Here is a 24,234-nt window from a genome sequence, read left to right as displayed (position 1 = left end):
CTGTTACTGGACAAGCCTGGACAGAAAAGCTTTCTGTTAGCCAAGGAAACTTACACACAATTTTGATAAGTAGCATTATGGTCACAAAAGACAGGAAATGAGTTAGTGGACATCAACGCATTCAGACAGAGGTGAAAGGGTGGGCAGGATCTGGGAGATCGCCAGTTTGAATATGGTCATTCCTGCTCTTACTAAAGGTCAATTCTAAATACAAATGTAGCGTCCCTTACAGCTCAGAAGTAATTTCTGAAGTCTTAAATACAGATTTTTATGTTCAAAATTCTCATTTAATCAAAAAATGGAAATCTTCTGCAATGGAACAAGACTGGGTCATTTAAGTAGTGTTATATCTAAGCAGTCCAGACAGAACCGGCAGAGAATCCTATTATTTAAAGCCTCTCGAATATTTAGCAACCTCCAGAGATAAAGAAGCTTGGGGAGGCACACAGCCCTCACTACAGACAAGAAGTTTCTCCCAAGTCTGTCCCAGATTTTTCGTGCCTTTATGCTTTTGCACATGCTGCTCTGGTCTCAAAGAATTCTCTTCTCTTCTTGATTCTCTGCCTTATCAGCACAAAGTCACTTTGTGTGTAAGGCTTCCCCAGCTCCATTCATCATGGCTGCCATTCATACGCGTGTGCATGCACACACTCAATATTTTTACATTTATTTTTTAAATTATCAAAATTAACCTATTATAATTCTTTAGAAATATATGCAGTAAAAAAGAAGTTCTCCCTTCATAGGCCTAATTCCACCATTCTCTTCATTTGATATTCTTAGCATTCCCAGCTTATATAGCACAGTGTCAGAGTAGATCCTTAATAAATAAATGATCAATGAATAATTTAATAATTTTCAATGAATAAATTATAGTGATGATAGGGATAATAAATCTTCAGCATTTTTGAGTACTTACTACAAAATAGGCAATATGCTATATATTTTACAAAAATGAATGAATGAGCCAAAATATAATTCTATTCTTTCTTCGTATTGATTTTAGCATTTTACTCATAAATATATTTAAAGCATGTTATAATTAAATGGCTTTCACTTAAATTAATCATTTAAGTGAAAACAGCAGATTATGAAACAAAATGCACAGCAGTATGCCATTTTGATAATAAAATGATAAATATATGTTCCCATCCATGTGCATGCATAGAGAAAAGCCTGAAAGAGAATATATTCTAACGCTATTATCTGTAGATATTTGGGAGTATGGATGATTTTTAGTTTCTTCTTTCTTACTTCTAAGCATGTTTTATTTTGTATAACAAGAAAAAAAAAAGTTATTTAAAAAAAACAATACTGTTAAATCATACCCTTTCAACAGTCTTCTCTAGGACTTAAAAATCTTTTTGAAGAATTCTTAGTTTAACTACTTGAAAAAACAGATTTCTTCTTTAAAAGAGATAGCAAATCAATAGTGCTCCTAAATGGAGAGAGGGCAGTGTTCAAAGAAGAGTTAAACAAATGGTTCCAGTTGCGGGAGAAATTCAATTTGCTGCCTGCAGACTATGCTTCTTGACTGAGAAACAAGTTAATTCTGCTCATTCAGAGTCAGTATGCAGATTCACTGGCTATATTTCCTCTCACATCTGCAAACTTAATTTCTTCTTTCTTAGTTGTCAGAAGATTAGGAAATAAATTTTAGCTCAGGCAATAAATCCTACTTGGCAAGCTCGAAATAACTCAATTATTAAAAAGTAGCACCAAAGACCAACCAGCAACCTTCCAAAGGACTGTTACCACTATTTAAAAAAAAAACAGGTCCCTCTGTCTAAAGAGGACTGGGAGATGCATGAATAACAAAATATAAATATAATGTTTTAGAATTCTCTGCAAACCAGCAATGCTGTATATTACCTGTTCCTTTGAGTTCTAGCCATTATCATGAAGAATAATTTTGTATTGCCACAAATTATGAAGTTATCACATCAACTAGAAGAGATAACAGATTTTAACCGTAAGGTATGGTGGCCAAAATATCTCAGCATGCATCTCAGGAACCAGGAGATGCAGCCCTCTTGGATGACCCCTAAGGATGAGAAGGAAAGTTGTGAACAAAGTCTACTGGCTGGTTAAAAACGTCTTCAAGAAGAAAATATTTTTTGTAGACACACAACTTGTAAATATCTGTGCCTTGAAGTGTACGGATGGTCTCCGAACATGCCCAGATCCCTGCGAAGATATTCAAAAACTGCCCTGAAGATGCCTGGCAAGGACCCTGGGATCCGAATGGCTCGTGTGTGCTGCAGAGCCTGAAGCTGGTCTTAACGAGCACTGAGCCCCTCACCGTGAAGTAGAACTGCTCTGTCTCCTGCTGGTTGGCTCTCCTCTTGGCGATGCTGGGTTTGCTCATGAAGGTTTCTGAGACTGTGGACTTGACGGATTCCATAGAGTTGCTGTACTGGAAGCAATCAGACACATCGAAATCCTCAACAGTCACAATGTCCTGGATGGTCTGCAGAGTGGCCTCCATTGTCTTCTTTACCTGTCATGATAAGGGCCAACATAATGCATGAGGGGCAGGCTGCAAAGTCGTAGGTGATGGAGAAGCTTGGAGAAGTGAGCTGAGGCAGGAGGGAGGGGGTGTGAGCGGGCTTGCAGCGCTGCTGCCCACTGAACAGTGCTAAGCGAGTTATAAACATCACAGGGACCCTCTTCTCTTCAGTAAGGACCTAAAACCCACTACCTCCCTCACACTGCCTGCTTGGCCTGGCTATTTAATGTTTAATTTTTAAATTTAAGATTAGCTCTTGGCTATACTGGACATGCTAAGGGAGAGAGAATGAAAAAGATCCAAACCAACCCCATCATATAAAGAGCAGGTTAAAAATGTGTGATGGGCCTAGTCCTACAGTGCTCCAGGTTCTGTTTCCTGACCTTCAACAAATAATGAACTTGTCTCCCCATCTGCAAACCAAGTGACCCATCCCCAGGCTTTCCTGATCTTACCGGGGAAAGTAAGACTTAACTGAGATTCCAGGTAAGAAGTCACAAGAGCTCAAAAGAATAAGGAGCTGATAATTGATTGCACTGGCCTTTTGAACTAGTTGTTGAAAGCAAATACGCTGGGCCCAGAAGAAAAAAGTCGCCCTTTTCTAAGAGGACGGAGATGTTTGAAGTGTCAAAGTCAAAGGCCTCTGTTTGTTTGAAAATGCTGGAAAAAGCCAGGCAGGAGGGGGTGGTTTCAGAGACACAATATTGTTCACACAGCTGCCAAGTGCCATTTTGATTAAATGTGTAAAGGCAGGGAAAAAAGCATTTTGCAGAAGGCTCAAAATAGAGCTCAACCTTTGGCAATGTAAGAGCCACTTCCTGGAGTTCAAGGGCAGGATGTAGCAGAAGGGGAAAATCCAAGCCTACATTTGGCTAGGAAATGTTTGCGGCAGCCCGGACATTCCCTGCATGCTCCTTCCACCTGCTCCCGCACGGGGAACAGCAAGAGGTTTGACAGGGAAACTCAGAGGGTGGCTGTGAATCTCCTGAGCAGGAAACTCACCTCTTCATTCTCGATCTTCAGGGTGGATAAGCGAGACTGCAGTTGTTGGCATCTCTGTACCAGCTCACTCTGGACGGGCTGCTGGGCACAGAGCTGGGATGCCTGCCAAAAGAAAGCAACACCAGGTCAGGGAGAGGACACAGATCTTTTGTCAGAGGCCCGTTACTGTTAATAAAATGACTTATAGTCAAGCTGCAAAGCTCATAATTCTAGGTGAAAACAAAATCCAAAGCCAAAGTGTGCAGACCTCTGCTAGGACCAAATAGCACAAGAAAAGAAGGAGGGATAGAACCTGTTTGAAAAGGTCTCTCTCTCTCTCTTTGGAGCCCACCTCCAGCCTGGTGCTTGGCAGAGGCAGGTCTATAAAGGGATGGCGGCTCCCAGGAAGCCGGAGTCGGGGCAGAGAAGAGGGCTTCAGGCAGCACTGGCTCCAGGCGCACAAGCTTTGGCACAGGGAGGGTTTCCTGCCAGAGGTCCAAGTGGCCACCTCTCTGGCCCCACCTTCGTTCCCCGCTGGGCACCAGAGTGAGAGCCAGAGAGAAGTGGGTCAGGAGGCTAACGTGCCGCTGCTGGAAGCCAGCGTGTGTTTATAAATCTGGGTCGTGCATGAGAGCTCTGACTCAATGAGAGAAAGTGTGAGGCCAGGAGCAAGTCCATGGGCGCTGCTAGAGGGCCGCAGAGGGCATGGAATCCTGTGGAACTTGGCATTTCCAAGAAGCCATCATTTCACCCCAGGTCGTCACCAGATCTCTGTGGGAGAAAAGTCTGTCTTTCCTCCAAGGACTGCTGTCAATAAGCTTCACCCTGAGTGAGGGGATGGCTGAGCCACTGTCTCCTGGTGGGGCCATGGCGATGGTGTGGGCCTGAGGTCACCCACCGTCCCTAGCATGACAGATGAGGAACAGAAGGCTGGCAGGCTGCGAGGCAGGACCACGTGCAGGCAGCTCCTGTCACCTGGCCACCACGTGTCCTTCAGCCTCTCGCTTGAGGAGAGACATCTGGATAGAACCAGCCTCCTCCTTCCCCAGCGACGAGCGGGCACATTCCCAAGCCCACAGACCATTCTCTTGCTTGAAAAGACAAAACCTCTCTTCAGATGGAGGGGGCTGGGACCTGACCTTTTCCTCCATTGGCTTTTAAGCTCTCAACTGACTTGACCTCCTCCCCCAGCTGAGAGGCTGGCCTGAGCCAGCTCTCAGATCTGAAGAGAGCTGACTTCATCCTGGCTCTTGGATAAGCAGACACAATGGAGAAAGCTCGGTGGCCAGGATGGGATGGTGCCAATAGTGAAACTCTCTGGCTGCCTGATGTCACCGGTCAGGCATCCAGAGCCCCACGAGCCTCTGGGGGCACCAAGGGTAGAGCCAAGCGCCTCCTCCTAGTACATCGGAGAGTGCTTGGCGTCAGTCCCTGTGCTGAGTGCCCCAGAACGCCAATCAGTGTGGGGCCTTGGCCAATTTCAGGGCTTCCGGTCCGAATGCCACCCGAACTTTGGCCCTAGTTCAAGGACTTCCAGGCAGCTCCCTCTCCTCGCCTCCACAGTCTACACACAGCCCTTACTGACTGGGGATAGATGGCTGCAGGGACCAAGAAAGACTGGCCTTATCGCTTTTTCTTCTCCACTCACATGAAGGCAAGGCTGGAACGCAAAACCTTTGCATGATCTAGGATTCACCCTGGCCCCTGCCTGGCTCAGCCACCGATCAGCTAGCATCACACAAAGGGAAGTCCTAGGCAGAAGACTGAACTATCAATTTTTAAAGTAACTTCAGTCTAGCAGGCGGGAATTATGGAGGGAAAACCATCTCCACGCTTGTTTCTTTAAGAAGCAGCAGGGCTGCTGATGCATGCTTTGGCAGTGGTCCTCTACCGGGGTGCAAGGTAATGCATTCCAGCTGTGCTCCGGAGTATGGGAATGAGGCTCTGACAGGGCGAGGAGGGAGCCTGAGCACCCAGCGTCTGGAATCCCCCTTTATGGAGACAAGCTGCTGGGCTTAGCAGGCAATGCAGTCAACACCAGAAAATAGTATTAATATCACTCCCCTCAGCTGGTCCTCAAGTTCCACTGCTTCTTGGGAAGGAATCTCCGTGACAGCTGGAGAAGGGGTTTGGAAGGCAAGTCTGACCAGAAGCCAGAGCAGGTGAGGAATGGGGCTTCCTGGGGCTTGGTGACACCCCACCCCCGTATTCTAGCTGCACACGCTGCCATCACCCTTCCCCATCTGTTCAAGGCTGACATTTCCTGAGCCACAGCAATGGAGGCAAACTGGAAACGGTTTGGTTTTCCCAAGGAGAGGAGGAAAGAAGCCATCCTCACACTTCTGCTCTTGGGAGGGAAGCGTCCCGCCCTGCACAGTGGACTCCTGCTGACGCCGCCACAGCTCTCATTCTGGAGCAGCGTTTTCTAAAGAGCACCTGGACGCTCATCCTAATGGAAGCACTGTTCCCTTGTTGAGAGGACACGGCTGTTTTTCTGCCACCCAGCATACCTTCTTCCTTCTTCTGGTAACTTCGGCCTGACTGTCCTCTGAGGGGGAAATTTTCACTCACAACTCAGGCTCTGTGCTTTGCACGGGACTTTCCCAGACTTGAGGCTGCAGGGTACGGCCTCAGCTGACTGCAGATACCAACCACAGTGATTGGCTCAGGGATAAGCAAATCACCCAATCAGAGCCATGGAGACAAAGGGAGACTGTGAGGGCTTCCGGGAGGGAAGATACTCTGTTCGTTTGTTATTCTGGCGGCACCATGCAGCTTGTGGTCTGCCGGATCTCAGTTCCACTGTGCAGGGATCACACCTGGGCATGCAGCAGGGAAACCATGGAGTTCTAACCACTGAACCACCAGGAATTCCCAAGGAAACAGATGTTCTTTCTGTTGGATTTCAATCTACAGGGGGATAAGGCTGCAAATATAGGTTCCTTGCCCCCACAGGATAAAAGCCTATTTGAGAACAGAGCCAAAACATAGGATGTGAAGCAGAGAGAGAAAAACTGAGCCTTTTGATATGATTCCTAATCCTCACTTCACCCATGCCTGAAGATCTGTATTGAGCCTTTCTGTTATGTGAACTTTTATATCCTCCTTCTGATTTAATCCAAAGGTCAAATGGTGGCTCCTAAGCCAGGAACAAGATTCACTTTGATCTATATGAACAACCACCAGAAGTGGAACCTCAAGATTCAGAGGTTCCAAAACCAAAGAGCTTCTCTTTCCTCTCACTTCAGGTTATTTGGGCCCTTCTTGTTTTAGCCATCAGAGGTAAAAAGTCAGAAACAAGGCCCCTACATTCATGCACTGCTACCTGGACAGCCATTCTTAGGGATGACATCTTAGCTCTTGTCCTTTCTGTAGTATCCATTCTTTTTTGTTCAATACCTAAGTAAAACTACCCCTTTTATCACAAACTTCTGAACCCATGAGAATAAGTGCCTTCAGAACTCTGACAAATGACAGAAGATCACGCCATCAGCTTGCTGAGCTCTCCCTCCCCATCAGAAACCTTGAGTATCTGGCTCCATCTCAGCCCTCACTTCGTTCAGCCTCAGCAGCTGGAGGACTCCACCTCCCTTTCCCTTTCATCATATGGAACTGTTAGTAGCTTTTAGAGCACACTGGCTGTTTCTCACCTCCTCTGATCCTGCCAGTCCCTCTAGGTGCCCCTCTCTATGCATATTTCTGTCAACTCAGTCAACGATAAGCTCGCTGAGGGCTCTAACCCCCAGTGTCTATGGTCAAGCCTAGTGGACAGAAGGCACCCAGAAGCTGTTTGCTGAATGGGTGGAATGGGTTCCACCCACCGCACAAAGCCAGCCCCAAGCCTTGCCCTCCCTAGAATACCATGGCCTGAGTGCAGAAACTCTAGACCCAAGTGAGCTCAAGCCCCCTGGGGGTGCGGGAGTAGGAAGAGGGGCTCACCATGTCCCCCATGTGGGGCTGGAACTCAAACTTCATGGGTGGACAGAAGACATTGTTGTACATCTCCATGAGGCGCTGCTTGTCACTGGTGGCGTCCAGGTTTTCCACGGCATTCTCGATGGCGTCCAGACCCTCGTGCTTTGACTGTTCCAGGTTCAGCTCAGCAGAGAGGAAGGTGCGCAGTGCGCGGTTCAGGCTGGCGTGGTATCCTAAATCACAGCACTGCTGTGGAGCGGAGAAGGCACGTGAGCAAACCAAGGACAGCTGCGGGGCTTGGCAGAGGGGAGGGCGGCCCCCAGGGCAGATCTGATCAACGAGACTGGCTGTGCTACCGGAAGAAGGCTGGCCCTCCATGATCTGGGTGATGCTTCTCCATTCTTGACTCCTAGTTCAACATGTAGGACCCCTTAGAGGACTGTGAGGTAATCAAAAGGAAGAGGACTCACTGGGACAAAACGAAATTATTTAATCATGCTATTCAGTAAACATGAAAGAGTTGGGGAGAATTTTCTTCTATTTTCAGGTTCTTCTGGGGGTACCACTGTAATAAAATTCAACAATAAAAATGTAGCCTGCCACTCCTTCAGGGTTACCGTGATTTCATTACAACATACCGACCAAGTCAGGCTGTTTCAGCATTCAGGACTTAGAAATAAGAGGTGTTGCAAGAGAATTCTAGTGAGAGAAATAAAAATGGGGGAGAGGGGCTGACCCTGTCATTATCAACCCCTGACCCTAGCAAACTCCCAACATTCTAGGACAGGCCATAGTTGTAGATTAGGATTTCTGTACTAAAGCTCTGGCCCAACAGCATTTCTGAGACCAAAAGTTTCTAAATATAAGTGTTACTGGGAAAATTCACATCATTTAAGGGATTCTGATTTTTTGAAATAACATGGGAAAAAAATGGTATGAAAGACGCAATAGTATTAAAAAAAGCACTGGACAGGAAGTCAAGCAACCTTGGAAAAACTATTCCCCCTCCCTGAACCCATTTCCTCGACTGTGAAATGAAAAGATTTGGCTAGCAGTGGTTTTCAAGCTGTAGCACAGAGCTCTACGGTTCTGAACTAGTAGGACTTAGAGCCTCCTATCCCTGTTTCAACCAAACCAGCTCTGCCCTTTTTTCTATTCAATATATTAGGATTCTATGAAAAGTCAGATTTGAAGAAAGAATTCTTCTGTTAAACAGTAAGACTGAAAATATCAATACTTGGACTAAACATAATCCCTGAGGCCCTCTTCAGCAATGGCATTCTGTAACTCTACTCCTCATTCCTCCCAAAGGACCCAGAGATCCAAATTCCTCAGTCACCCATTATCCCCTCTATTGCTCAAACAGTTTTGAGATCTAGAACTTGTGATGAAATATCAGAGAAGACTCATGGATAGAGTGAGACCATCTGCCTGATTGCCATTTCATTCCATAAGCAGGCATCAAATTAACTCTTCCCCCAGTTTTCCCTCCTCTTCACGACCACACTGGGAACAGCCACTGCTGGGGAAGAAAAAGCATGGGATGCGCCTCTTCCCCGCAGCATTTAACAAAAAGCTCCACGACAGAGTGCTTGTCAGGCTGGGCTCTGGATTCAGTGCCAGCGGGCCCCGGCAGGTGCCTGGCTGTGCGGAAGAACAGCAGTTACAGCTTAACTAGAGGCAGAGGATGGAAAGACATCAAATTCAGTGGGGAGGGAAGCTAGACAAAAGCGGGTGACTGGGAGGCTGCACATGCAAGGGCCCTTTCTCCTCTGGGAGATGCTGCTGGTCTAGCCAAGCCTCCCTTGAACCTGTAAACCTTCCTCACTAGTTCTGTGTAGACTCCTGCTGATGAATTTCATGCCTGTAAGTATGATGAACAGAAATAACAATGCCCACAGGGCTGAGCAATTACGTGGTGGAGGTGGGGGGACCTTTTCAGTGCAGAAGAGAATTAGGGGAGGCAGGCTTCATAACCTTTACAGATTTTTGGTAACTCCCTTCTCCTCTCCATTCTCACTACCTGTACCCTAATTCATACTCTTATCATCTTACAGTGCTGTCTGTTTCCCTGTTCTAAAATACAGCTTTTGTTATACCTACTCCCCTGCTGAAGAACCGATAATAGGTCTCATTTTTTTTTTCCTAAAGTAACATCCACTTTCCTCAGTAGGGAAATTTAAAAATCCCTTCACTTCTTAAGTGTGCTTACTATATGCCAGTGTGCTAAGTGCTTTCTGTATATTTTGCATTTTAATCTGCATAGTAACTCCAGTAAGGTGGGTATTATTTTAACTTTCCAGACTAGAAAGCTGAGGCTCAGTGAAGTTAGGCAAAGCTAATGGTCAGAGCAAAGTGTAATTTGTTTTCTGTCTCGCCATCCAACATCATCTGCCTCTGTTTTCTTCTTCAGACTCTTTTGTTCTAATCCAACGACATACTCATTGTTTGGGGTCAAGTATTAGAAAACCATAGGCCTCAAGTCAGCTGTATGACTGTCAGCAAGCTACTTACTATCTCTGAGCCCCAGAGGGGTAACATTCACCTCGGAGGTTGTTGTGAAGCTAATACATGTTTACTTACATCTGGCACCATGCAGACCAAACAAACACTGGCCACCTGTATCTCCAGATCCACTGACTTTCAGCTCCAGGCATTCTCTCTTCCTGAAATGGTTCTCACTCCTCTCACCTGCTGGAACTGGACCCAGTCTTCAAGATCCAAATCAAATTCTCAGCCTCCAGGAAGCGCCATCCCTACAACCCTGGCACATACCAACCTTCCCCTCAGAAAGACACTCATCTGCAGCCCTTAGGTGACACAGGACACACTCTCTCGCTCTGCAACCTGCCGTTTCACATCAGCCTCCAAAGAGGGCTTGGCCAGTGTCTTACACCTTCTTTGCATCCCTTACCATTAGGCCTTGCTCACAGTAGGCATTTAATAAGTACCAGTTGATTGACTGATGCCAGGAGTACAGATTCTAGCCTCTGAGGAAACAGTCCACTCAGGCTGAATACCGATCTTAGTCAAGTGGGCAGCTGTGGTCACTGAAGCCTTTTGTTTTGCTCACTCTGGATGGCCTACAGACGACACAGAGCTTTCTCGGGCCAGTCCAGTCTCTATTATAATAACTGCTCTGCAGCTTCTCTGTGCCAGTGCGTGGGGGTCTGACTCATGGTGTGCCCTCTGCCACATCTATGCCTTCAGCCAACCAGGGAGATTCAGAATAGGTTTTCCAGAGCCTTGGCTACCCACATATCTGAAAGGGCAAGAGCCGGAAACTGAGGCGTCAGAAAAGAAGCAATTTCTCGCAAGGCTAGGTAAACAAGATTTGAATATTTCATCCCCGTCCCCTGTAGAATCCCAGTGAGCAGAGGCAGCACATTATTTTGCTCACAATGGGGACAAAGTATGTTTTCCAGGGCTTCTGAGGAGTTCTGTGGCCATGCCGGGCTCCCCTGGCCATTTCTGGGTTATATAAATGTTTGATGAAAACTCTCTCAGGGGAAATCAAATTTTTATAAGAATTTAATGATAGCCCTTCCAGATGCGTGATGGCTTGAACTGACGGTTCATTAACCCTTCACCAGCTGACAGTCTCACCCAGAGATCTAGAGAAGGCCTAGAAAAGTAATACCCACTTCAAGTTCTCATAGAAGCGAGAAATAATCACCCTTAATAAAATGTCCTATTGAGAAAGCTGGGTTCCCTCCTGTCCGACTTGGGTGCATATGGTGTCACAGACTCTCTGCCCACGCACAGCACTCACCACACTCCATGAGGACAATGCCTGGTTCTTCATTCATCCATCTGCTTCTGGGGGAGAAAAGTACATTCCAAGGAGCCTGCGGTTCTTAGACTATCTCAAGTCACTTCAGAATGTCTTTTTTGGCCCGAAGTCAAGGTTTTCCTGGTGTGTATAAATGCTTCAAGTGGATTCCTACAATCTGAGATTAACTCTTATACTATACAATGAAAAGATGTGAAGGGCTAGTCCTTGAATGGACTGGCATCCACAAAAATCACTTCTTTCACTTATCCTTGATGCCTGAGCACACAATGAGCTTTGACATTGCCAAGAAGGAGGCAGAATGGTGTCCATAACACAGATGGCAATGGATTGGCACAACATTCATCCCACATCTCAAAGCAAGTTCTGGATACTGTCAAGATCAGAAAGCCAAGGGATAACCGGGCTCCCCACTCACTTCTGCCCTAACTGTTGGTTCCTGGCCGTAGTATCTTTTTGGCCATTTTTATGGCAACAGATGAGCAAGAAAAAGCAGGCAACTACTGACACATATAACAACACGAATGGAGCTCAGAAACATCATGCTGGGCAACTGAGGCCAGGATTTTTCTAAAAGTATATACTATATAAAAAGCCCACCTTTGTGAAGTTCTGAAACAGGCAAAAACTAATTCATAGTCAAAGAAATCAGAACAGTGGTTGCCTCGGGGTGGAGGACTGACTGGGAAGAGAAAAGAGGAACTTTCTGAGGTGATGGAAATATTCTTTATCTTGATAGAGACACAGATTATAAGGGCGTAAGATTCATCACAATTCCTGCAATTTAACACAAGTTCAATCATTGTATGCAAATTGGATCTCAATTAAAACAGTACTGAAAGGCATAAAAAGGAAAAAAAAAAATCTTGGCTTAGGAAATCATCTTCTTCCTCCTTCTTCTGTTCTTTTAATGAACAGATTATGTATTTAGCTACATAGGAAGCCCTGTACTTACATATGCATGTATTAAGGTAAAGAAGAGACTTGGTCCCTACCCTCAGGGAGCTTGCAGAGACCAAAAGACCTTCCTCTGTTCTTAGTTCAGTGGCTACCAAACTCTTTTTGACCTCCAACTTACAGTAAGAAATATGTCTTATATTGTCACACACACACACTCACATACACCTCTAACATAATAGTTTTACCAAATAAAACTTAACCTTACTAATGTAATGCACCCTGATGTTTTTTCCCCATTCTACTCTATCCTAGTCTAGTTTATTCATTAAAATAAAATAAGCCAAACCTTCATGACTCCTCTAATAGATCATGACCTATGGTTTGAAAACCACAGTCCTACTTCCTGTGCTTAGCTCTGGTGCTGCAACTGGCCGGTTAGATAAAAAAATGATCTCTCTGTATGCCTATGAATACCTCTAGGATAAGAATTATTTTATTCTTTTTGTACCCTGATGCTGCAGGGCACATAGGTTCATCCCAAAGAAATACTTACTGAACATTTGTAGAAGAGCATCATAATGTTATAAGCTTTCTTTTTCTTTTTTAGAAGGCTAAGTAATTTCACTCCAGCAAAAACAAAAGCACAAACAAGAAACAAACAAAATAAAGCAAGAGCAGTTTCACCATCCATGTGGCCTGGGGCACTGCCAGCCTGGACTCCTCCTAGCGGCCTAGAGCAATGCCCTGGCTGAATGCTGGTGGCGTCTCACTCAGCATCCTGAGGACAGGCCCCCAACAAGCTTCTTTTAAATGATAATAAGAAGCAAAATAGCCTGCTCCTTGGACTGATTTAAAAACACCAACTCACATCTGATGGAGGGTCTGCGAACTGTGACTGACTTAGCAGTACCCCTCTCTTCCACAGAGGCCAGGGTTTTGGTAAAAGCGGAGAGAAAGCTACCCTGGGGGCAAAAGAAACAGAGAAGGAGAACCGCAGCAGAGGTGTGGTGGACTGCCAAGGTATGATTTTTGTTTTTTTTTTTTCAATCGGATGTGAGATAAACAGCAGAGATTGAGCATTAGAAAGAAGTGATTCTCCTCCTCATGCTGAGAACAGGCCTCTTTCTCAACAGTGAGGAGCTGTTCCCGTGAGGAGGAGAAAGGATCCTATCCAAGGCTCTGACCTCCGTTGAAGGACAGCGTTCAGATCGGCATCAACAAGTAGAGAGAACAAAGCAGGCCTGAACGGGGATCAGGGCTCCACTTACCCGGTGAAACGATGACACTCAGGGCATTAAGAGGCTGATACCTACTGACTCAAAGAGCCCTGGCTGAAGGGAGAGAGAAACTGCTATTTTAGAAACCTTCCCCAGGCAGCTCTGATGTGAGGCCAGATTTAAGTCCTCAGAGATTTAGCCCAGTTCTTCAGTTTGCCAGGGTGGTGGACGGGAGACACAGCAGAGTTCCAAACCAGCTCTGTGATAAGCCTCAGGTCAGCCAGCTAGTTACACAATGGCCAACTTAGACCAGAACCACACACAACATAGTGAAATGTGGCAGGTCCGTTTGCAGAGAAACCAAGGTAGACAGGCAAGTATGTGAGGTCTGGCCAGAGGCTCACAAAACTCAGTTTCTGCCTGCTGACCGCCAGAGGCACATGCCAGACCTCTACGAGGAGACCTCCAGGCTCTGCCTGAGGCCCTGGAGACTGGGAGGCTGAGGCTGAGGCTGAGCTGGATGGCTCCAGGCCCCTCACTCTGATACAGGAGGGAGAGGCAGGGGTACTTAAGCAGCTGCAGTCAGGACTGGCTTAGAACTGGCCCTGACTGCTGTCTGCAGGTGAGAGCCATTGCAAGACCTAACTATAAGGTCTAAGGAGAAGCAGTGAAGAAGTGAAGTTGCTCAATCGTGCGCGACTCTACGATCCCATGGACTGCAGCCTACCAGGCTCCTCTGAAGGAGAAGCAGCAGCAGAAACCAAACCAAGGCCGACCCGTAAGGCCAGAGACAAACCCTTATCCCTGTGTCTGCCCTGTGCAAAACACACACGCCTGAGATTCCGATCTCTCATCATCTGTGTATCACATCAGTGAGTATGAGCCAGAGGTCAGGGGCATCTGGGCACCTTCCTGACCGGGACTCTAATTTGCAGTTTAACTTTGGGCAGGAACTCTTTCGACCCCCTACCTAGATTTCCTTATCTACAAACTGGAGATTGCAATATTGACCCAGAAGAGTGACATGACAATTAAATGAGATAATACTTCAGAGCTATATAAACTAATCAGGTATGACATTCTAAGCCTTTAGCTCTTGGCACTCAGTTCTATGGGCAAGTAGCTGATCTAAGGGAATATTTCCTGGGACACACAAGTGCACAGTGGTTGCGAGCCTGGGTTTACTAATCAGACCTAGGTACCAATTTTGCCTCTGTCATTGATTAGCTCACTCTGGGTAAAGTCCTCTAAACGCTCTGAATTTAAATATGCACAATGGAGGTAGTAACGCTTTCCTCCCAGGATTCTAGGGAGGACCGAATGAAAGGAAGTATGCAGTGCTTCTCCTGATGCCTGGTACGTGGCAAGCCCCAGAGGGATCATGGCTACCATGTCCATAGCGTTCTCAAAACGCTCTAAGGTGCCCGAGCAACAGAACTGGGGGGGGGACTCCTGACCAGACCTTCAAAATCAGGAGAAGGGACCCTCGTGTCCCTCGTACCCTTGCACCTTTGGCTTTAAGCACTTACATCAATAAGGTCAGACAGGTCGTGGATGTAGTACTTGAAGACAGATGCATTGGTGGCTTCCAAGGCCAGTAAGTACTCATTCCGGGCTTTAATGGCCTTCAGCTTGTTCTCCGTGTACTTGGCTTGGCGCTGAAAAGAGAACAGAAGTTCATTTTAACTTTTTCATTTTTTTTAAGAGGGGAGACTGTTCTCTAAAAGATAAAAAGTACAGTACATTCAAGAGCCACAATTGTGCTGCTACTCCCCATGCGCGTCTGCCTTAAATTGGGTTCTAATTCTGTGTAATGAGATTCAAGGGCATAATGTAGAACAGCCCAGGAAAGGTTAGTGAGGCTCCTACTTTAGACGTGTGTCCCACTTTGGTTCTATCTGTGAATTCCATCCTCCACCCCTGCACCGCCACCCTGAAGGAGCGTCATTATACCTGCCTCTGAACGCCTGACATCTGAAGCCAAACCCTAGGTCTACAGTTCCCCTCCCAGGCTTGGGAAAGCCGACTACTGTTTCTTGTTGGTCTGCTACAGATGCCCAGGTTCTTCCAATAACTAGGACTTCTTTCAGGGGAGACTGCAAGGTCACCAGGCACTACAGGAACCCAGAGCTTCCTTGCTCTGCTCTCTGCAGGGCATACTGGAAATCTCCTGTCAGTCCCGACTTGCATAGTGTTCCTCCCCAGAGCCTGCTACACACCTTCTCCTTCATCTTCTCGATCTTTTTCACTGAGCTCCTCCGGACATGCTTCTCCTCAATGCGGACGTTGGATGTGGAGTCAGGGGAGCGTGGGGCCTGCCGGTCCTCTTGCTTTACGGATTTTCCAATTTGCTTCTCCTCCTGCTTCTCCGCCTCCTTTAGCTTGCTCTGAGCACTGATGCTGTCGGCATTGTACATGTGATATGTCTTCATGACCTGCAAGACACCCCCACCCCCACCCCTAGAGGTCAAGCCAGTGGGGTCAGCTCTTTGCTTTACAGGCTAAGAGACTCAGCTGGACCTCTCCTCCATGAGTAATATTCTCATACCCTTAAGGGCAAAATTCATACGTGTTTGGTTCAGCAAACTTCCTATATTAAAGACCACTCCAAACCACAGGAAAGCAGTATTTGAACTGAGCCAACATGTCTTATTGTCTAAATGACTTCATGTCTTCCACCATAGGATTGTGGAATCCATAGGATTCCATAGGAATCATTCACTCCTATTTATGAACATTTGTGAGCATTTTTACTTTATATGGGTAATTTCCGTTACTAGTCATCTCACAAGACCAAGATAGGAAACATCAGCACTCAGACCCTGAGAGCAAAGTCTTCCTGGGCTGGCTGGGACCCTGAAGAGGGCAGCACAGCCCGCAGAGCAGCCCACGCTTGGGGACTTTCAGATATGAAACAGGGAAGCGGAACAGCTCCACACCTCCTTTCTACTGGCCTGTGTCCTGGGGGTCTGCCTGGTTTGCTTTATCCAGGTCAAATGTTCTCTCTCACTTTATCCAGATCAAATGCCCGCTCTCACAGCAAGAACAGGGCGGCCACCACTTACTGAGCACTGAGTGTACTTCCCTGACTATGTGCCAAGTGCTATGCATGCATTTTTTCATTTCTGTAGCAATCCTGTGGTCTAGACAACAGCCCCAAGAAGACTGCAAACCTGCAGAAAAATTCAGGGAAGAGCCTAAGAAGGAATCCATATCAGGTGAAACTGGAGTTGCCAAAGGAAGGATGTACTATCAAAGGAGAAGATACAACTTTCACATTTTTCATCACAGCAATGGTTTGAAAGTCTAGTCCCTTTTCCTAAAGAGGAGGCTGGGAAGCCTGGGACCTGCCTTCATTTCCTCCCAAACACTACTTCCAGCCACCAGGTGTCTGCACCTCCCTGCTGGAGCTCTCTGTTTCCACACAGCGAGCCTCTGCTTCTATCTGGAATTTCAAAATGCTTGATGACAAACCAAGTTCAAGAGTGCTGACATTCTGATGCCACGAATGGGAGAATCAGAGAGTGTAGGAGCTGGGGTGTATGCGTGTGTGAGAGCAGGGACTGAAAACAGAGGAGGGCCAGGGCGTAATAATGATAATCTCGATCACTTGGTCAATGCTGTGTGTCAGAGGCCTGATGTACGTCACCTCATTTAATGTTCACAACAAGTCTACGAAGGACATGCTATTATTTCCACTTTTAAAGATGAGGAAACTGAGGCTCAAAGAGATTAACTCACATCCACACAGCTAGTAAATAAATCAGAGTCAGGATTTAAACCCAGGTTTGTCAGGCCACAAATTTCATGTCCTTAGTCACTGAGCACCAGTGTCTCCCTTCCGCATGGGCCACGGCTGGATTAGTTGGGAAGAAAGGCTAAACTGAGTCAACAGAGGCTTAAAAAGAGAATCTGGTTTCCTTATCAGTGTCTCTCAAATAGGGGCTAGTTTGGCCCCCGGGGGAACATTTCCTAGAGAGATTTTTCATTGTCACAGTATTACCTAGCCCCAAATGTCCTTGATTCCAAGGCTGAGAAATGCTGGGTTAGAGGAATTTTGTGGGTATGGATACTCCTCCCTTAGCTGGAGGTGGAGGAAGGAGTACAGAATATTGGGATACTGACAAAATCAAAGTGCTTTAGACATTAAATGATGTCTCACTTTCGATGGAGATTGTTTAAAATCAGCTCCACCTTATTCTGAACCTGACATTTCCCTTAAGTGTAAGATCTACTCTGTCTATTCTCAACATTGGAGAAGCAATATTAGCATCTGACAGCATCAAAAACCTTCCTAAGTAATTTGTCTTCCAGGTTTCCAGATTGACTAAGAAGCAAGAAATAGGCAGCTGCTATCATAGCTGAAGAAGGGTAGAGAGGAGGCTCCTTTTTCTCTTTTCATCTGAATGTGACTAAGGGATTCAAAAGTTTGAGCGAACCATTATGAAAGTGAATTGATTTTAAGAAAGTGACTTTTTATTCCGTGAAGACGCGTAATAAATAAAGAGGAAATGCTGTTAATGAACATGAAGGACCAAATGAAAGGGGGAGGTCAAAGGCCACCAGGACAACAAATGAAATAATAAGAATTAACAATGCATATTATTCCTTTCCCCTAGGGAACTTAAAGAACTCACTTTAAAAGAGGAAAACACTACCTTGTCTAAGAAACTATAAATTCCTAAGGGTAAGTACCACTTCTTTTCTTTCTTCTCCACAGTTAAGAAATATGTTATGTGCACAGTGGTAGATTTACAGTCAATGTCGTTGCCCAGATGACTGAATCTCTCCTCTGTGCAAATACAGAAGTGTAACTAGGGCCCTTCAACTCAAGGAGAAACTAAGGTTACAGCTTGAATAATTGATTGTTAAAAAAAAAAAATTGTTGGAGAAATAGGGAACTCAAGATAGAATGAGTTGGAGAAATATATATAGTGAAGCAAATACAAACTAAGGGGAAAATCCTGAAGTCTAAATTCTCAGTTCTACAAAGGAATTCACTTTACTTTGAAAAACGAAATATTGAATTCATGTCTTTAATTCTGCTCCCTCCCCAAGCCATACCAAAATAACAGAAAAGAGCTTTTATGTTATTTTTTAGTTATAAACTAAGAAAAAGAATGAAAGCAGAAGATGGAAAGTGGAGAGGCAAGAAGCAACCGGACTGAAATCACAGAAACCCTCAGAGGAATCAGTGGAAGTGGGATGAAGGTGGGGCTAAGAACAAAGAGTACTGAGCGCCCGAGAACAATCAGACTTCCAGACCTCCCCTGTCCCTCTGCTGGGAGGACTAGAGGTTTATTTCCTTAGGGAGGGTCTATGTCTGGGGACAGCTGGCCCAGCTGAGGATAGGGCTACTGAAACTAAAACAGGAAAATTCTATACTGAATGTTGAGATGGCCTCTTCACAACTCAGACCCTAGATATAGGTAGGAGATCAGAAAAGCCTTATATGGGGAAACTGCTCACCTGATACAAAAGACCTACAAGTACTGACATCAGGGCTTTCCCAAGGACACAGTCCAGTCAGATCACCCTACGGTAAAGACCACAGTTGACACAGAACTTTCAAGCACCATTTAGTGTCTCACTTTAAAATATGAGCAGGCAACTGAAGATTACCAGACGTTTAAGGAAAATATCTAATGGGAAAGACCAAGACCAAAACAGGCAATTTGGGAGAAAACAGAAAGTATACAGAAAGAAGAAAACTTCAAAATCCATCCATCAGTAATATCCCTAGCGAGATCATTGAGAAATGAAAAGGCAGTACATCACGAAACAAGAGCAGGACGCAACCAAAAAGGAGCATTTAGAGAACAATAAAAGAGCCCTTGGCAATTAGGATTTAAGGAGCCTGACTTCACGCCCTTCTTCCGTGTATGCACGTGAAAGAGTCATCACCTCACCTTTTCCTTACCGCTTTACTTTTCTGTCTCACGTTAAAATTACTGCCTCGAGTTCAAGGACATCTCTTATATGTCTTTGTATCCCTAGTGCCAAGTGCTGGGGACTATTAACTGACACTGTTCCAAGGAAGCAGGTGCTAAATTCCAGTCTGAAGTGGCTCTGCAGACAGCTGCCACACCAAATCAAGGGGATATATATTCATGGGTAGTACAGGAGCTTGAAACCTGTGGGGCGACAACAGCTTCAATGTCCCCACACCTCGTCTTTCTTTCTCAATCCTAGGGCTTCGCTGGCTCTTCCTGCTCAGCCAGTCCGCGTGCCTTCCGTGGCCCCGCCTTCACTCCGTCCTGTGGGAGCTGGTTGGGCTTTTCCAGATACAGCCTCGGAGTATAACTGAGGTAGAGAATTCTGGAGTTCTTTGGGAAGCGGTGTGCTCTGACTTCAAAGGCATTCCTGATTCATCAGTCAGAAAATGAAAGCCACTGATACCATGGCCTACAAACCAGCCGGTCCGTTAGGGGGTGAAGAGCACGTGGAGGAGAATGCTCCCTGGGACTGCTCTCTGAGAGCAGCTGTGGCAAGCGGCCTCTGGCACAGAGTGCCAAGTCAGGAAAGTCAAAGGCCCTTCAAGCAGAAAAGAGGAAAGTGTAGAAAGGCAGCTGGCCACTGATGGTGAGCATCTGGGCCTCTTGCCCAGAGGCATCTTTATTTGGGAACACCTGGGTCCTGCCCCTTAGATTACCAAGATTCAAAAATATCTAAATTCTCAACCCAAAGGTAATCAGTCTCCACAAAAGAGGTATTTGTGGGCATTAAGGACAGATACAAGCAAGGAAAGAGGAGCACTGAATATGCCGGGTTCCTTTACATCCTTGGTTTCCTTCATCCCATGCTTGCAAATAACTTGGACTGCTTATCCGAAGATCAAATGAGGGGAAAGTTCCTTACAAAAAGTCCTTCCTTGTTTTCGTCTTAACTCCTCTGAGGGGGAGAGAGACAGACAGAGAGAATGCGTACAACAAGTATCTCCTGGAGCCAGCATACAAAAGTCCCAAGCTCCTGCTTGAAACCACTGTCATGTAGGGTGACAATCACCCTGGCTTACTCAGGACTTTCCTAGGCTCAGCACTGAAAGTCTCATGTCCCAGGAAAGGCTTCAGTCCTAGGCAAACTGAGATAGTTAGTCACCCTAACGCCATGGTACCTTACTCAGACCAGTCCTATACTTATTTTACACTCCAGAAGAAAAAACTTATACTTCTATTCTCTGAACTTTCTAACGGCCAACAATCTGCAAACTCATCTGACCCTTAACTGTAGTCTGATATTTCACGAAGCATGATTTCCCCAAATCCCCCACTGCCCCAGGAAATGGGAGACACCAGCACGTGGAATATGTGGAGATCGGGCTCAAGAGGTCAGGAGTACCCCCTAAGATCATACAGCTGGTGGAGCCCAGGTAGGATCTGGGTTGCCTAATTCAGGAAACGCTAGTCATTGGAGCAGGGGTTTTCAATCTTGGTACTACTGACCATTTTAGGCCAGACAGGTCTTGGTTGTGGGGACCTGTTCTGCACATCATAAAATTTCAGTTGCATTCTGACTTCCAGCACCTCCTACTCCAGTTGTGACAGTCACAAATGTCTGCAGACATTTCCAAGTGTCCCCTTGCCTGAAAAATCCCCCTGATTGAGAATCCCCGCACTAGACTGTTTGCCTTCTCTGGAACTTTCCATCTCTGCTCATTTCTCTCTTCCTACTGTCTACTGGCCTTAAACAGATTATAAGGGTGTGTGCCAACTCACCTAATGGAAGGGGACACCATGCCCAGCCAATTCTTGGTTTGCACACCAGTGGGAGGACCTTATGCTCTGTGTTGACTGTGGCCTCTCGGTGGCCAAGGAGCACTAATCAATGCTGGACTGCCTGACGATTACAGCTGCAAGCGCCACCTTGGCCCTCCTCAGACCAGAGCAGTGAGTTCCAGGGTTTTCTTTCTTACACCAAAACATATTATGCCTTTTCACTTATTTATTTTTTTAAAAAATCATGGTACATTAGGAGATCCAGGATGCAGAGTAAAGCTAACAGATCCCTAGACGCTGCTCTTCCTCTGCTGCCTCCAGGTCCCCTACAGAAACAGCATCCTGGATTCAAATTGGCTTGGGGCTTGCTGATTATCCACCCTGCTCCTCCCTAGAAAGGGCAACAGCAGAGACCCAAGATGCTTACGGGAAAATGAGAAAGGATTCATGTAATGACTACACATGTCATTTTCTATCCTGGTGAATTGAGTAATAGCTCTTCATGGGGCCCAGAAGATGCTCTAAAAATAAAGAGCAGAAGCAAAGCATTAAAAAGACCAGGGGGGTTCAGGAAACTCATCCAGTCTGAACATGGTTCATGAACATGCTTCTATTTTTAAAAAGGCTTAACTTCATTTGAAAGAAATGAAGACTTGGGAACTGAACCAAAGGGAACCATCTATCGACTTGGCTTCAGAGCAGAAGAGTCACAGAGCAGAAACTGCAAACAAACTGAGCGTCACTGGAGACAAAACTGATGACCACTCTACCCTATTTACTTGCTTAACAGTTGCCCTGACAGCGTGGCCACAGCTCGGCTTTTGGATCAAGAACATGGAATTCTCTGATCCCAAATGCCTGTGATATGTGTCGCCACTGCCTGTCTTCCTGTGAATTAAAAAAAGGAAAAAAAAAAACCTGTAGTGAATAAGCAAGTAAACACAGGAAATTAATTTTGCCTCCAAAACAGGATGGGGCAACCCTGGAGAATGACACAAAGGCCTGGCACAGCCCAGCTGGAGAAGGGGCCCTGAAAGGCGTTAGCTGCACAATGGGAGCAGTCCCTGTGCGGCAGCAGGAATTTCTTTGGTGTGCATGTTTGTTTGAATTACGAAGCATGACTAGAAACAAAAACAGCCCCACCACCTCCCTGTGCCTGAAGAAACACCCGTCAGTCACAGGTGCCACGTGCCTGCAGTGCCGGCCACTTCAGAACAGACTGTGTTTTCTCCACCAAACCCAAAGCCCGGCCCATCACTGAGGTGTGGCCTTTACAAAACCCCAGGGAGTCGATGCAAAGCTCTCTCTGCTTGAACTGGTCCCTTATGTTAAGGGCATTGAGGACTCTGCTTCCCTCTAGAGCGCTCGCTCTGGTCTCAAACCAGGAGATGAATCCGAGAACTGACGCAAAACTTTGAACAACAGTTCCTTTCCAACAGGGTGTGTACTATTCAAAGAGCAATAGCAATGTAAACTAAGTTCCTTACTATTAGGTTCAGGGTCCCTCGTTTGCTATTCATGAGGGTCAGTTGTGCTGGTGACCTAGACCTTGGCTGGTCTCTGGTGATTAAGCCCCCAAAGAAGCCAGAGTTAGCCTGCATAACTAAAGAAGGGATCCTATTTTGAGAAAATGTTTTTGGGCTCAATCCAGTTTGAAAATAAGAGTGCAAGAAGAGATGGGTGAAGTCATCCCCAGTGGGGACCATGCACTGTCCTCAACCTCAGCTCAGCTCTGTTGCTGACGTGACTATGGCCATAAGCTGCCAAATGCTGCTTCCCTCTGCTTGTGAAACAGCCAAGCAACCCAGCTGATTTACCGAGTAGAGCTCATTCAGGACCTTCATCAGATCATCTTGGAGCTGCTGGCCGACTTCTTTACTCTGCAAAGAAAGAAGAGTGAAGGTTAACTGGGAAACAGAAGGAAGAAGGAGGAGGCAACAAAGGCAAGAGCAGCACTGACTCCACAAATAACACAGACTCAATTAAGGCCCATTATTTAACCCAGCAAATCAGATAACCACTCCGATCAGGCCAAATTATGGTCGGATTACTCAAAGAGTTTTAATAAAATGAAATGCGCCCCTTTGAGAGTCTAGCAAAGGCAATCGTGTGGAGGGAAAATGGGTTGTAGCCTTTGATTTTTCAATTGGCTGCCAAAGAGAAGGTCTGGAAGCTACAACCTACTTAGCAATAGTTAGGTGGGACGAGGTTTTTTGAATCCTTATAGTCAGGCATTCCTGACGATTGTGGAGCAAAGTAAGATGTGAAATAGGATGAGATAGACGTGTGTATAGATAAAATATCCAAGGACTTCAAAGTAGGAACTAAATAGGAACCTCCAAGCAAAAAGAAGTTATACCTCTTAATTGCTTTATTGGTAGAAACACCAAACTCCCAGGGCAGTGGTATGTCAGTCATGACTGGTTGCTAATGTTACTTGAGACTGATAATACACACTGAAAGTGAAAGTCGCTTAGACGTGTCCGACTCTTTGCGACCCCATGGACTGTAGTCCATGGAATTCTCCAGGCCAGAATATTGGAGTGGGCAGCCTTTTCCTTCTTCAGGAGATCTTCCCAACCCAGGGATCAAACCCAGGTCTCCTGTATTGCAGGCAGATTCTCTACCAGCTGAGCCACAAGGGAAGTTCATAATACACATTAAGAGTCTCCAACCGGTTAACCTTAAGCAGTGGTAATTCTTAGATTCTTTGTTGCTGCTGCCCAGGGCTGGCATCTAACTAAATGGGGAGAAGGGCAGAAATAAAGAATAAGGAAGCAGGAAGGAAATTAGAGCCATGCCTTTGATACTGAATGTTTATGCAAAGCCTATGAGAGCAGAAACATAAAACTGACTGGCATCACCGGGTTATTGAGAGGGAAAGCCCTTGTTTTATCTTCTGCCAGCTCCTAGGTCTTTCCTACTAAAAATTAGATAACAACAACACCCTTCAAATAGGTGGTATAATGCTACTCCCTGGGACACCTCAGCTCCCACGCAAAGAAAGGAAGACATCCTCCATGTCAGACATAATTATTTAAGATTTTGCTTTTTTTCAAGATGTATGACTTTAAAAATATTTTTTTCTGATTACAAAAGGAATATATACATTTATTGCAATAAATAAGAAAACTGTAGAAAATCTCAAAAAATAAAATGCAACCCTTAATTCCTACTCCTAAGAAATCACCACTTCAGGTTCGT

At 45.8% G+C, this 24,234-nt stretch overlaps 1 protein-coding gene across 7 annotated transcripts in view; it reads right to left on the bottom strand.

The window, feature by feature from the left end:
- SRGAP2 (SLIT-ROBO Rho GTPase activating protein 2) overlaps positions 1-24,234 on the bottom strand; it is a 256,602-nt gene that overhangs the window by 55,686 nt on the left and 176,682 nt on the right. For 5 of the 7 annotated variants that reach the window (XM_027976227.2, XM_027976229.2, XM_012186960.4 and 2 more), the window contains 6 exons: positions 22,848-22,910; positions 15,535-15,750; positions 14,845-14,973; positions 7,430-7,654; positions 3,512-3,613; positions 2,303-2,500 (listed from right to left, as the gene is read on the bottom strand). In XM_027976227.2, coding sequence (XP_027832028.1) covers positions 2,303-2,500; positions 3,512-3,613; positions 7,430-7,654; positions 14,845-14,973; positions 15,535-15,750; positions 22,848-22,910 — 933 coding nt within the window. The remainder of the gene's footprint in view (positions 1-2,302; positions 2,501-3,511; positions 3,614-7,429; positions 7,655-14,844; positions 14,974-15,534; positions 15,751-22,847; positions 22,911-24,234) is intronic. The other 2 variants (XM_027976228.2, XM_027976230.2) reach the window with 1 other exon arrangement.

Source organism: Ovis aries, chromosome 12 (assembly GCF_016772045.2).
Source record: "Ovis aries strain OAR_USU_Benz2616 breed Rambouillet chromosome 12, ARS-UI_Ramb_v3.0, whole genome shotgun sequence".
Classification (NCBI taxonomy): Eukaryota; Metazoa; Chordata; class Mammalia; order Artiodactyla; family Bovidae; genus Ovis; species Ovis aries.
This window is presented reverse-complemented; position numbering and strand designations above follow the sequence as displayed.